Here is a 12,247-nt window from a genome sequence, read left to right as displayed (position 1 = left end):
CATGTCGGAACACAGGCAAGCCCTTTCAAGTTTTAGCATTAAATGGGTTTGATGGTCTCAGTTTGATATCTATTATTCACATAATTAAACTTTAAAAAGACTAAAGCACTTTTTAGTGCTCTTCTTTATCTGCTTTTGATTCTTTTTGTACATACTTTTTGCGAGCCTATACAACTTGGATCACTGTTCTTGCCATAGTTTCACCTTATTGCTTGTAGACAGATTTTCACATGATGTGAAAGAATCTCAAGTTAAGAGTGAGGAAACCACTTCTGGAGTGTCTTTTTTCCCCTCTTCTGCTCAGAAAGAATGTAATATTTTTAAAAACAAAACAATTGGCTCTATTGTGCTAGAAATGGATTATTTGAACGTCAAGGCACATGTGACTTTTGTCTTTAGCCTGGAAGATTTTCAGGTTTAATATTCTGAAGTCCCGTAGGAGTGCATATACTGTGTGTTTAGACCAGCTACAAAGAGAGTAAATATAAGTTGTTGGCATTTTACTTCTACTAGTTTGAAAAGTAGAAAGGTGGTGCCCTTGTGGCTTCAGTCCTTCCATTCTATCTACAACCCTCTCCCCGCTACCCCCAGCTTCCAGAAGAAATCAGCACTAAGAGACCTTTTTCTCCCTCTCTCTATATACATGTATGAGCGTATTGTTGTAGTCTGTTTTCATTTTCTTGGTGTTTCAGTGACTTCTAAAACATTATTCCTTTAGTGGTTTTCCTTTCAATTCTTCCAGTTTTTCTTTGGGTTTCTTAATTTATATTTTAACCTGTACTTCTGTCTTGCACATTACTGATCTTTTTGTGCATCATTTCAAAAACACATTTAGAAGAAGCACTGAGTTATAAGGTTATACTGTGTTGTCTCACTTTCTATGTCATTTTCTGCTTGACATCTTGGTATGATATCTTAATCTCCTTCCCTTCACAGTTTCCTTCTCTGCCTGGTACTTGCCACTTTTGTTCTGCTACTTATGTTAGTGACTCCCCTTTGACATATAAAGTCAATAGTCTTCATACAGCAGAATATGATTGTTTGTTGTTTCCCATTGCATCTTCATTACCAATTATTTTTGTCAGTATACCAACTTAATTTATCTCTTCATTTTATTTCTATACTCCTGTTATGTGATTTGCATGTTAGTGCCCCTTGCACTAGAACCTAACCATGTTTATTCCCATTTTTAAGGTCTACATATGGATAAAACATGCCAAAGACCTATCACACACTCATAAATGCACTCTCCACAACTTGAATATGTTTAGAATATCCCACTCTCTATTTGAAGAATGATCTTAATTTCTATTGTTTGGTGTTCAACCTAATGCTGAAGCTTAACAAATGCTGACTGAATTCAAAAGCAGCCTGTTCTGTGCTGTAATAACGACTAGTAACTGCGTACCACATTCTATTTCTCCTATACGAGAAGAAAAGCAGTAGGAACAGTGTTGTATCTCAACCATTTAAATTTCTGTAGAAATATTCAGCGGAGGTAAATGAGGATCTAATTAAACAATGTAGAAGTTTTGTCTTCCAGTCTTTAATATTTTTTTCTGAATTGTAGTAGTATCTCTGTACAAAGACTGGCCTGTCTCTCCTTAAAAGGAGCAAACTCAAAGAAAAATATCATGAAACTCTACATAAAGATCTGGATACTCCAACAACGAAACTCCCTTGCTTGTCTGAAAGAGTTTAGAAAATGAAAACAACAAATGTCTAGGAGATCATAAGCAGTATTTGTCATCTCGGCTTGGCCTGGAATGTTTCTGTTTAAATTTATGAATTGGTATCACAACAATTATACATAAGCAGACTTGGTATTTTGTGATTACATTTAGGCAGTTTGTAGAGTGTTAGAGAAATATTTCTGATGAAAATTCCTTATGAATTCCTTATGAAATCTGCATGAAGTGTCTGAAAACAGGCAGTTCCAGAAGAAAGGGGAAATGTCTTGGAATATTTCACAATTTAATTGGAGTGTCTACTTCTTTTGTAAGATTGACTTTAGACCTTGCAGTGAAAACATAAAACTTTCCAGGAAATTTTGTATCTTGTAGTATTGACAAAGAAATTCATTTTACGTATAAGTAACTGCATAGCTTTGCATTCATGACACATCAAAATCAGTGACTTTTTTTTGCTCTGCTTCCCTTCCTGCATCTTGATAGTTGGTTAGAGGCCTTTAATGTATGTGTGTGTGTGAGAGAGAGTGTGTGTGTGTGTGTGTGTGTGAGAGAGAGATCAGTCACTCATCATCAGAACACAGCAAAATAGCTCATCCTTATGGACATTTGAAATAAAGCCAGTCTTAGCAAGGAGATCACTGCAAGAATTGCCAACAAATTAGATGAGTTTATAGAGCGGATATGGAGTTTGGTTAAACAAACATTTCATTTATTTTAGCAGCTTATTGACTGAATCCAAACAAAAAAAGCTGTACCATCTGGTCCTTGGGTAACAAAGAAATATTCCACATTTCTTTTCAAAAAAATTACATAGAAAAATATTTATATAATTTACCAATTATAGATACATACCAATTTATATAAATTCCCAGGGGTTTTTTATTTGATAAATATAATTATTTCATTTATTTATGTATAATACACATAACTTAGTAACAGTCATGCCTTTCAAAGAAAATATGGGAATTACTAGAAATGTTTCCATCAACCACGCTTCTGAGCTATTCATTATAACAATTTGGCAAGCAGTTCTACAACTTGAACTAGAAAGCAGTGTAGTGAGGTCAAGGAAAAACTGAACCTAAACCCCTTACTAAACCAATTCAACTTCTAGTAAATATTGCAAAGTTTTAGACCTTGCTGGAATGAAGTATTAGTTGTGTTGAAATGTAGTAGTGCAACTGCAGAGCTATATAGAGACAGGTACTTCATGTAATGAGTAATTTCACAATTTTGAATATCAGTGTTATTCTGAGTTCTAATAAAACCTGAAAAAGTCTAAAATTTACAGAGAGAAAACACGTAAGCTTTTTTTTGAATCTCTTGAAAGTAAACTAAAGGGGAAAGTGTATGGGATCATTAGAAGTATCTCCATTTATGATGTAAAACTTATACCAGTGTATAAACAAAGTTATGAACCAAAGTATTTTCAAAACCAGTTTAAAGATAGTCTTCAAAATGTTTCCTTGTTTCTGGCTTTCTCTCACATGACAAAAAAATGAAATTGTGTGCCTCAAGCTTTTAATCACTTCTGTATCTTTAGGAAAGATGCTTTATTTTCTGTGAATGTCAGTGATGTTACTTTAATATCAAAGGTATAGTTCTTGATATATAAATGCAGTCAATTTATTGTCATAGATTTTTTTGCTCCAGGATATGAATAATCTTTATGATGTGTTTTACTTTATTCCAGCTATTCATGAACTCTCTTGTGAAGCATACAAACACTTGGGCAAAACTTCAAATTCCTATTGGATAGATCCAGATGGCAGTGGGGCACTGGGACCTTTGAGAGTTTACTGCAACATGACAGGTAATTGCATTTTATTAGCTAACTTTTTTTTTTTTTATGTAATTGAGACAAAGAGTCTGCTCATAATTTGTATGAAATGACAAAAGAAAAATAATTGCTAAGAAGTTTTCATGAGAGGTATCATCAAATCTCTAGTCAACATTCAGTATAGCCCAAGCAAAGCAGTAGCTACACCGTGTTATAAACTTCTTTAATCACAGTTATTTCTTAGCCTGAGCAGGCCTTTGTATCCTCAGTGCTGCATCATTTTAAAAAAACAAAGTTGATGCATATGGCTATTTATCAAAGCTGTTTTATACCAACATATTTGTAGTTCAGTAATGTCTGTGGTTCATGAGGTACAGCTTTCTTAGAAATGTCAGACTTCTATTTCTGTCCAGTTATTGCTGACTTTCACACACTTACCACCATAGGCTGTGAGTAGAAATTATTTACAAAAGAAACAAAACATTCGATTTTTCGTGTTTGCATGTTTTGCCTTTTTAACTGGCATTAGAAGGACATATCTTGTTTAACTTCTAAGATCATAGATGTAAAACTCTATTAAATTATTTTGGATTTGTTGTTGCTTTTTTCTGCTTCTAAGACTAGTTTTGCATGGGTGATTTCCCATCTGGGCATTCTCATGGAAGATATCCTGTCTTAGTCCTCTGTATTGCCATGCTAAGGCAGAAAAATATGATAATGAAAAGGGGGCAATTTTCCACGCCAGCAGTTTCTTTGCTCTGTTTATGCATGACAATTGTCTCAGCAGTTTTCCCTGATATGAAATATAGTGTAGCTGATGCAACAGACATATCCCCAACTTTATCCAAATGTCTGAATAATAAGTTTAAATTTCAGTTTGTTTGCACTGGAAATCTAACTCTTCACACTTCAGCATCAGCAAGATGAACGTAAAGGCTCTATCACGCGTTGAAACAGTAACTCTGCCTCTTCACTGTCACTGAGGTTCAGGTAGTTCTCCTGGAGGCAGAAACCTGTATGTTTCTGGACCTGTAGGGTGGGTTTTGGCCAACTTGGATGGAACAGACTGGAAAGAAGCTGACGTGAAAGTGGATGCATGGCACATGCAGCAGACCGCAGATCAAGTGCTCATACGTAGACAGACTGTTGGAGAATAGGAGAATACCATTGTTTTGTATCACAATTTATGTCTGCATTTGTTTAATAGACGCTTACTTGAGAAGGAACTTGATCTGAGCTCTGGGAGTGCCATCAGTCCTTGGCCTTCTTGGAGCAGCCAATCTGTTCTGAGACACATCTGTAAAGGCAATCTTTCAGACAAGTGGATCCTGACCCATTTACGGCTTTTTAAATCATAAGTAGCACCTTGAACTGTATCAGTAACTAATCAGGCAGTCACTGCAGGGAAAAGTGCCAAGAATTGCTGATATATTATAGCAATTTCTGCTATTCAGAAGAAGAACTGCTGTATTCAGCCCTAGTTATAGCTTTTGTGTACTCTTCAAGGGTTACTTTGTAAATTAAAAATATACTCCCCTGGTGGTGTCAGGCACAAAAAAAAAGAAGACCTATCCTGTACTCGGGTATTGCTCATTCATGTTAAATATAAATACGTAGCAGAATATCCTAGTAGCTTGTCCAACACTGAGGGGAAAAAACCAAAAAAAAAACAGATAAGAAAATTAAAAGTAACCATTTCATTTTACTGAAGTTTCTCATGTACAAAGGACTTCCAGAGTACTTCAGTGACCTTTTCCTAATGAGTGCAAAGAGTTAATGAACACTAAGACAGATGATTTAATGCTCATTCACTGTAGTTAGATCTGATGCATGCTATAGAAAAATGCAGCTTTCTGTTTTAATTGAACCCCTTTCATCAACAACTCTTTGTTACCAGAAAAAGTCATTTTACACTAATATCCATGAAACTATTTAGATTTAAAAAATAAGGCCCTAACAAAGTATTTGTTCATTAAAATATGAATGACCACAAGAAATATGTGAAAATTGATAATTAATTGATAATTAATAAAAAGTAATTTTAATTTCTGCTTCCAAAGCTGGAAGGCCACTCAGACAAACACTCTCAGATACCTTAGTAAAGTACATCACCTATATAGTGTAGTACCTGTACATTGCAGATGTTGCAGCTTTCATTTTCTATTAATTAGTGGTGAATTTAAGCAGTGAATGCTGTGGATGGTGAAGTGCTATATTTTTTGGAGAAAATTCACAACACCCTAAGTCTTTTCCTGCATTGATATAGAGTATTATCAATAATATATGTACCTGAGAAGAGAGAATAAGATTACGTCAAGGCTTTACTTTTCTTCATCATAACACATTTCTGTAGAACTCTGCAGCAATAATGTATGTCTTGTCATACAATAAAAGACACTGTAGCATATGGGAATAAGCAGAATTCTCAAATAATTTTAGTATTGAAATTATGCACGTTTATTGTATTACTAGTCCTGTATTTGAAAAAGAATTTACACTGGCTGAATTACAATTAGCTTTTTTGTGAATACGAAACACTGTAACCTACAGATCTAGCTATACTGAATAGTATGTGGAGGATACTAAATGGAAAAAAAAAAACACTTGTCATATGTCAGGATAGTGATATTTTATTTTAATAAAGCCATCCCTTACTGTATTTCCATATCTATCCTGAAAGCAAATATAAATATTCCTGTTAACCCATTATGTTAAACAAGTATCTCTATATTAAATTATTACTCAAGATGCCATTAGACATTTTAAATATCCCTGGTTTCATTCAGGTGGAACTAGCAAGTAAGAACACCCTAGTGACTAAAAAGGTAATGTAAAATGTAACTTGCTAGTTTGGTTCCTAGGGAAAACAAGTCCACAACGTCAGAGTTATTAGCAAAGTTAGTATCCATCTTCCTAATACAAGGCATCATAACAGTTATGTACTGCTTTCACACTTACTATAGTGTAGTTTTACTGGTGCAAAATGCTGGAGAGTAAGTTGCGCTCTCACTTTACTATAAACCTTCAGCAGCAGCGGGCAATATCCTGAAAAGCCACTGAAATTGTATGCTTAGAAATTGCATCTTTAGCCCTTGAAGGTACTGCATTACAAATATTGCATGACAAATTTCATTATTTCATCATTATGTCAGCATTTCACATACAGATTCTATAGTCAGAAAGTGTTAGGGTCCCCAAATGTGTCAAAAAAAAGAGTAATTTTTAAAGAGAAAATTACAATGCAGTAGGCAGCTGTCTGGGCACACTTCTGGCCATAATCCATATCCATCTGTAGTGTGTCTTCATTTAGCAAACTGGTGAATGTCATGGTGAGTCCTGCCCTTCACGGATGTTGCTGTGTTCTGGTTTCTAAGTAGTTCTGGCAATTAAACAGTGCAGTCAAAATCATAGAAATACATGTGTGCATGTGGTCTCCACAGCAATTCATGGTCTGTACAAACTACTCTGTATTGACAAAGAAATCCCAGACAGCCCTCCTTACTCATGTCCTTGTCTTCTCCAAATAAACCTTGCACTCACAGTGCTGGGTTTTGATAGTGAGAAGGAACCAAGCACTTACATTTTATGTCCTCATAGTGACATTAAAATATTTGATATATCACCTTGAAGTATCTATTTCTGCTGCAGTAATACAGCTTTGGGGCACTGTAAGATATTAAAAGATATTCGACGGTTTTCAGAATACTTATCAATAGGAATTATGTAAATTTAAGAAGCACTTTTTTTTTCCCCTATGAAAACCGCTGGTTAGAGTTGGAAAATTGGAACTTTTCAAATTAATGCGCATATGGAAAAACAGCTTTTCTGTTTATCCTGACTTGGTCTTAGGCCAACAGGAAAGCAGTCCAAAGCACTGTCATCTTAAGGCTAAGATCTGACCTGCTTTCAGAGGCAGTTCAATAACGGAAATTTAGACTCTGCATTCAAGTAGGTTTTTCCAAAGATGGAGAGTTCCTATCTCAGTTACAGGCCTTTCCTGTTTTCGCTGTACTTGTCATTAGAACAGTAACTAGTGGAAAGCACTGCTCTTTTAATATACTTTTCAGACCAGCAGTTGTGTAGTTATATGAGGCTTTATGCTCAGGGTAGGGAAATGATGGTCTTTCTGCTGTTTCTTCCACTTCATCTTTTAGACCATTGACGCAAAGTGGAACAGAAAGAATTGTTTTACCAGCAGATTATGTCAGTTAATTCTTTGCAGTGGTCCTGAAGTCATTATGCTTCTGTGATGTGGCTTTTATCTCATTTCAGGATTTAAATAACTGAAAGCATAATGCCTCCATTTGAGTGGTACTTACCCAACCCCTTTTCTAGTACAGTTCTTTTGCCTAAACCTGCACATCTTCAAACACTTTGAGAAATCATTATGCATATTCATAGCCTGTCTCATTAAGGTCAAATGCATGGGATGGCTTCTGTATCCACTCTCCCGCTTCCTCTCTTCTCTTTTTGCTGTTTTAACAGAAGTGGCACAGGTAATAATTACTGCAATGACTTTGTCACTAGACATTAAACAACGATAACTGTTATATCCTGTGATTTTTCTGTCTTCTTTCTGTAAATAGTGGGTCACTGGAGTGCTTTTTGCTATGGCATATGTAGAAACATATGGCATGAATATGAACGTGCTATTCATCACTACATACTGATGGAAACTGCCTAACAGTGATAACTGTTTAATTCTATCTATGTGATTGTGAGATTTTTTCTATTACTTTAAATATTCAGAACTTAAAAATACACTAACATAGAGACAGTCTCCACACAGAGATTAGGGTTTTAATAATCATGCCTCATCATAATAAGGTAGAGTTTGTTGGGGAAACAGGATTTGAATCCACATCTGATGACTACACTAAACAGTGTCCTAACAAAAATGCAATGTTGTAACTTTAGTGTTTGCAGTAAATCACATTAGAATCACGATTCTAAATCATGTTAGAATACATCTAGATGTTTTCTCCAGTCATCCTTGCATGAGTAGAAAATTAAAAGCTACCCCAGTGTGCAACTGCAGAGAAATTAGCAAAACCATAAAATAAAAAGTACCTTGTGAAATCTGCCCCCAGGAGAATGTTCTTTCTTTGCTCTGTTTCAGTAGTGGACAGACTATTGGCATTTAAGGTAGCTTCTCAAGTTGCCAAGTAATAGAAATATTTCCTATTGTCTGCCTACTTTCTTTTGTTTCTTCCCCTTCTTTCTTCCTGTCCCACCTCAAGCCCTGGAGCATGATATAAGAGAATATAGGAATAAAAGTCTACGTCATATCATCCTCTTAATGTATTTCAAGTACTCATAGTTGGAACATGAGCGTCACAGAACATGAGGCTTAAGGCAACTGAATCTGCACTGACTTAAAAGAATGAGAATAAATTGGCATTCGAGAGTGACATGGCAGAAGTAATTGAAAATAAAGCAGAACCTTTGCTTAGCTGAATTATTTAGTCTAGGAGGAGGAAAAAATCCTGACATCATCTGTAATCAGAAAATATTCTGTTTGTTGGAAACAGAGCTCTGAACAGAACCCAGAAAACAACAAATCCTGTTAGAACTCTTAGTGTTTTGAAAGACCTCACAAGCCAATATTTTAAAAAAATACGTCCATAATTGGGGTAGAAGAAAAAAAATGGTTGGAAATAGTGATGAAAGGTACCACCTACCTTAAACCGTTACTTTGAATGTTAGAAGCAAACATTTAGTTTTGGATTCACTGCCACACACATGTGCCCTACTGGAGACGTGAGGAACTCGGCACCAGCTGCTTCAGGCTAGTGATATGCTTCAGTTATCCCTAGAAAATTGCTCCTGTGGAGAACATTATTGAAAGCCTAAATAAAGCTTATGTTTGCTGTAAAACTTTTATTTCTAGTTTTGTTCACTTGAGTCAAGTTAAGGCTAGGAGGTTAATTTACTCCTGAACCAACGGAGAAGCTGTGTTTTTTTTTTAAATTTTGTTTTATTTTGATGGTAATATTTTCTGCAGGGTTTTTCTGTTGTTTTGGTGGGTACAGATATTGGGGGTGCATGTGTTTCTGTTTCCCCACTGCATCACTGGGAAAGCTTCTTTATGCTTCTGTGGGCTTTCAGGGACAAGCCCAGTGATCCAGCTGTACTGTGTCAAAGCCTGGAAGGTGTGAGTCACTAGGTTCAGGGGAGGATATCTGGAAAACAGAAATACTTTCTCATATGTTCTTCTCCCTTAAGGGGGAAGATAGGATTCAGCTTGGGATTTCAGTGTCACGTTAGGTGTCTGTGTCCAGTTTTACTGCGTTTAGAGTTCATGTTTCTGATCTAGAATTAACATGCCTTTTATGTTTCCTGCTTTAGTTTTTTTTCCATTTGCTAAGCCCGTTGTGGATTTTTTTTTTTTTCAGGGAGCACAAAAATATTTGCTTTATCTAGTATGTGTCTCTTTTACTGTCTCAGGACATGCTTCCTTGAGTGGGAACTACTGAGGTAATGATCTTCCATTACCATAGATGAGATTTATGAGACTAAACCCACACACACTGAAGCATTCAATAGTAAGCAATCTAAGAAAATCAGTGAGAATAAATTATTCTCTTCCCTTCCAAAATTATTATTGTGGGTTTTTTCCAAAGCTGTACTCTAAATCTGAAGATATTTCTCCAAGGAGACTAGCTTTTTTTCTCTGCTTTGGGATGCACTTGTGCATAACAAATAGAAATCACTGTAAATTTTCTTTCAAACCAGCACTGTCTGGCTGCAATGGAATAAACCTGTCAGTAGTCATAAAAGAAAATTAAATATGTTTGTCAGTAGTAAGAGGACAAAATACTGTCATAAAACAATTGGAAATGGCAATGTTGTAAATTACTGTATCAGAGATCGAGGACCATCAGTGCTCAACTGAATTCCCTTTTTCTTAGCAAGTCTGTGGAGAGGAATTAGTGCTCTCATAGAGGCATGGCTATTCCACAGAAACTGCTTGACAGGCAAGTTGGGGGAGTTGGAAGGGTAAAGCTGATTTAGCTTTCCAAAGCCTAAATATGCAGAGTTCTCTTACTTGCACTTGCTATTTTTGGGTCTAGATCAAATAACTTTCTGTCAGAAACATTGGCTTCTACCTGAGGATGCTTTATTGCTAACAGTGATCTGGTAATTGCTACAGAACTATGCTGAAAAGGTTAGTCTTACTTTTGCTGTACAGTGAGAATCTAATGAACAAATAGCTGAGCCAACTGGATCCTAACTAAAAGCTGGGCTGAGGCTATTCAGGTGACTGACACCTCTGCTAGACAGAGTAGGTAAAAGTGGGGTAAACTCACAAGTATTTCTGGTCAAGAGTTATTAGCAAAATAATAACTCATGAACGTGGTTTGTGCGCTGGAATGTATTCACAACTCTCTTGTCTGTCTCATTGCATAAACTAGATTACTTAAAAATGACAGATCTATGAGAAATAAAAGAATTCCAACAATCTACTAACCTACTTGATTAACGTGAATGTTCAGAGGGATCTGGCATTTATTTCAGCAATCTTTACCTAGTCCATTGTATACCGGACCTCCGATGGTTGCTTTGCTTCTGTCTGACACTGTTGCCATCATGGTCTACTGTAGTTTTCTACTACAACTGTGTTAATATTAAAACAATGTTACTTAATGTTCAACTGTACTGCAAATCTGCAGTTTAAAATGCTTTTCAGGGCTCTGTAGCATCTGCAGTGGAAGAGAAGTGCTGCAGATGCCAGAGAGCAGCAACCACATTTTTCATTAAATCAGAAGTAAAAGAATCAAATTAAAGTAACTGCTGTTTCAGCCTTCTTGCTAGTCAGAAATTAATGATCAATCTTATGGGTTTTAATAGTACACTAAGTGCCAAGCCTAGACAATTTTTCAAGATTAGATCTAAATATTTCCAAATCCAATAATATTTCTTAAAATGTGGCTAGAATAATATCTCTTGGAGTTACTTTCTTTCCTTCCCTGTCCTTTTGTTTCCTGTCCATATTGGCCTGGTGCCACGAATGAGTTTATAGATAGAACTCATGTTTAAATAAAAATGCAACGTAATAGAGTTTGATGATAACATTACTCTGTTACTTACAGCATGGAGGAAGTGTATGCAGGAAAATTGGATTATACATGTTTATAGCTAAAGAATTACAAGTGCACACCCAATTCCGTATGTCATTTATCCAAGATTCCAAAGTTTCATAGTGCTTATCCCCAAGTCACTCACATTCCCATCTACCAGCACGAGTTCACTCTGGAGTTCAAATCCAAGGTTTCACTAAGCATATTCTTAGGCATCAGATTCTTCTGTCTGGATGTGCAACATTAGTTCATGCCGGTATTGTAATCCAGGGGTTTGAAAAGGAGACTCTCAGACAACGGAATTTTTAAAATAAGTAAACTGATAGAGGGATACAGCAACATGGTGGACTCTAGGAAGGAACACTAACTCAGCAGAGAGAAGCCAATGTGAAGAGACACTAACTCAGCAGAGAGAAGCAAATCTCCCTTCCTTACATAGCACCACCCCTGCCTCATAGGAGGCTTTGGTCCAGTAGTAATCTTTCATTCTAGACTTTTCTCGTTTCTCATTGTATTCCTTTGCCGTCTTTCATACAGGTCATTATCTTGTCTTGATGCAGCTGGTATTGATTATCTGTATCCTTGAAACCTCTATATTTTCCTGGTTTTACTGATTGTGTGGGTCTTGTTTTAACTAAACAAGTTTTATGCCTGGGGGAAGTTTTTATCTAGAAATGCCCAGTTTATGGCCTGGT

General features: G+C 36.0%; 1 protein-coding gene across 1 annotated transcript in view; it reads left to right on the top strand.

Annotated features, from left to right (window-relative positions):
* Positions 1-12,247, top strand: part of CNTNAP2 (contactin associated protein 2) — a 1,069,322-nt gene that overhangs the window by 735,320 nt on the left and 321,755 nt on the right. Inside the window, exon 12 of the mRNA XM_009568467.2 lies at positions 3,385-3,504. Coding sequence (XP_009566762.1) covers positions 3,385-3,504 — 120 coding nt within the window. The remainder of the gene's footprint in view (positions 1-3,384; positions 3,505-12,247) is intronic.

The sequence above is a fragment of the Cuculus canorus genome, chromosome 2 (assembly GCF_017976375.1).
Source record: "Cuculus canorus isolate bCucCan1 chromosome 2, bCucCan1.pri, whole genome shotgun sequence".
NCBI classification, from domain to species: domain Eukaryota; kingdom Metazoa; phylum Chordata; class Aves; order Cuculiformes; family Cuculidae; genus Cuculus; species Cuculus canorus.
This window is presented reverse-complemented; position numbering and strand designations above follow the sequence as displayed.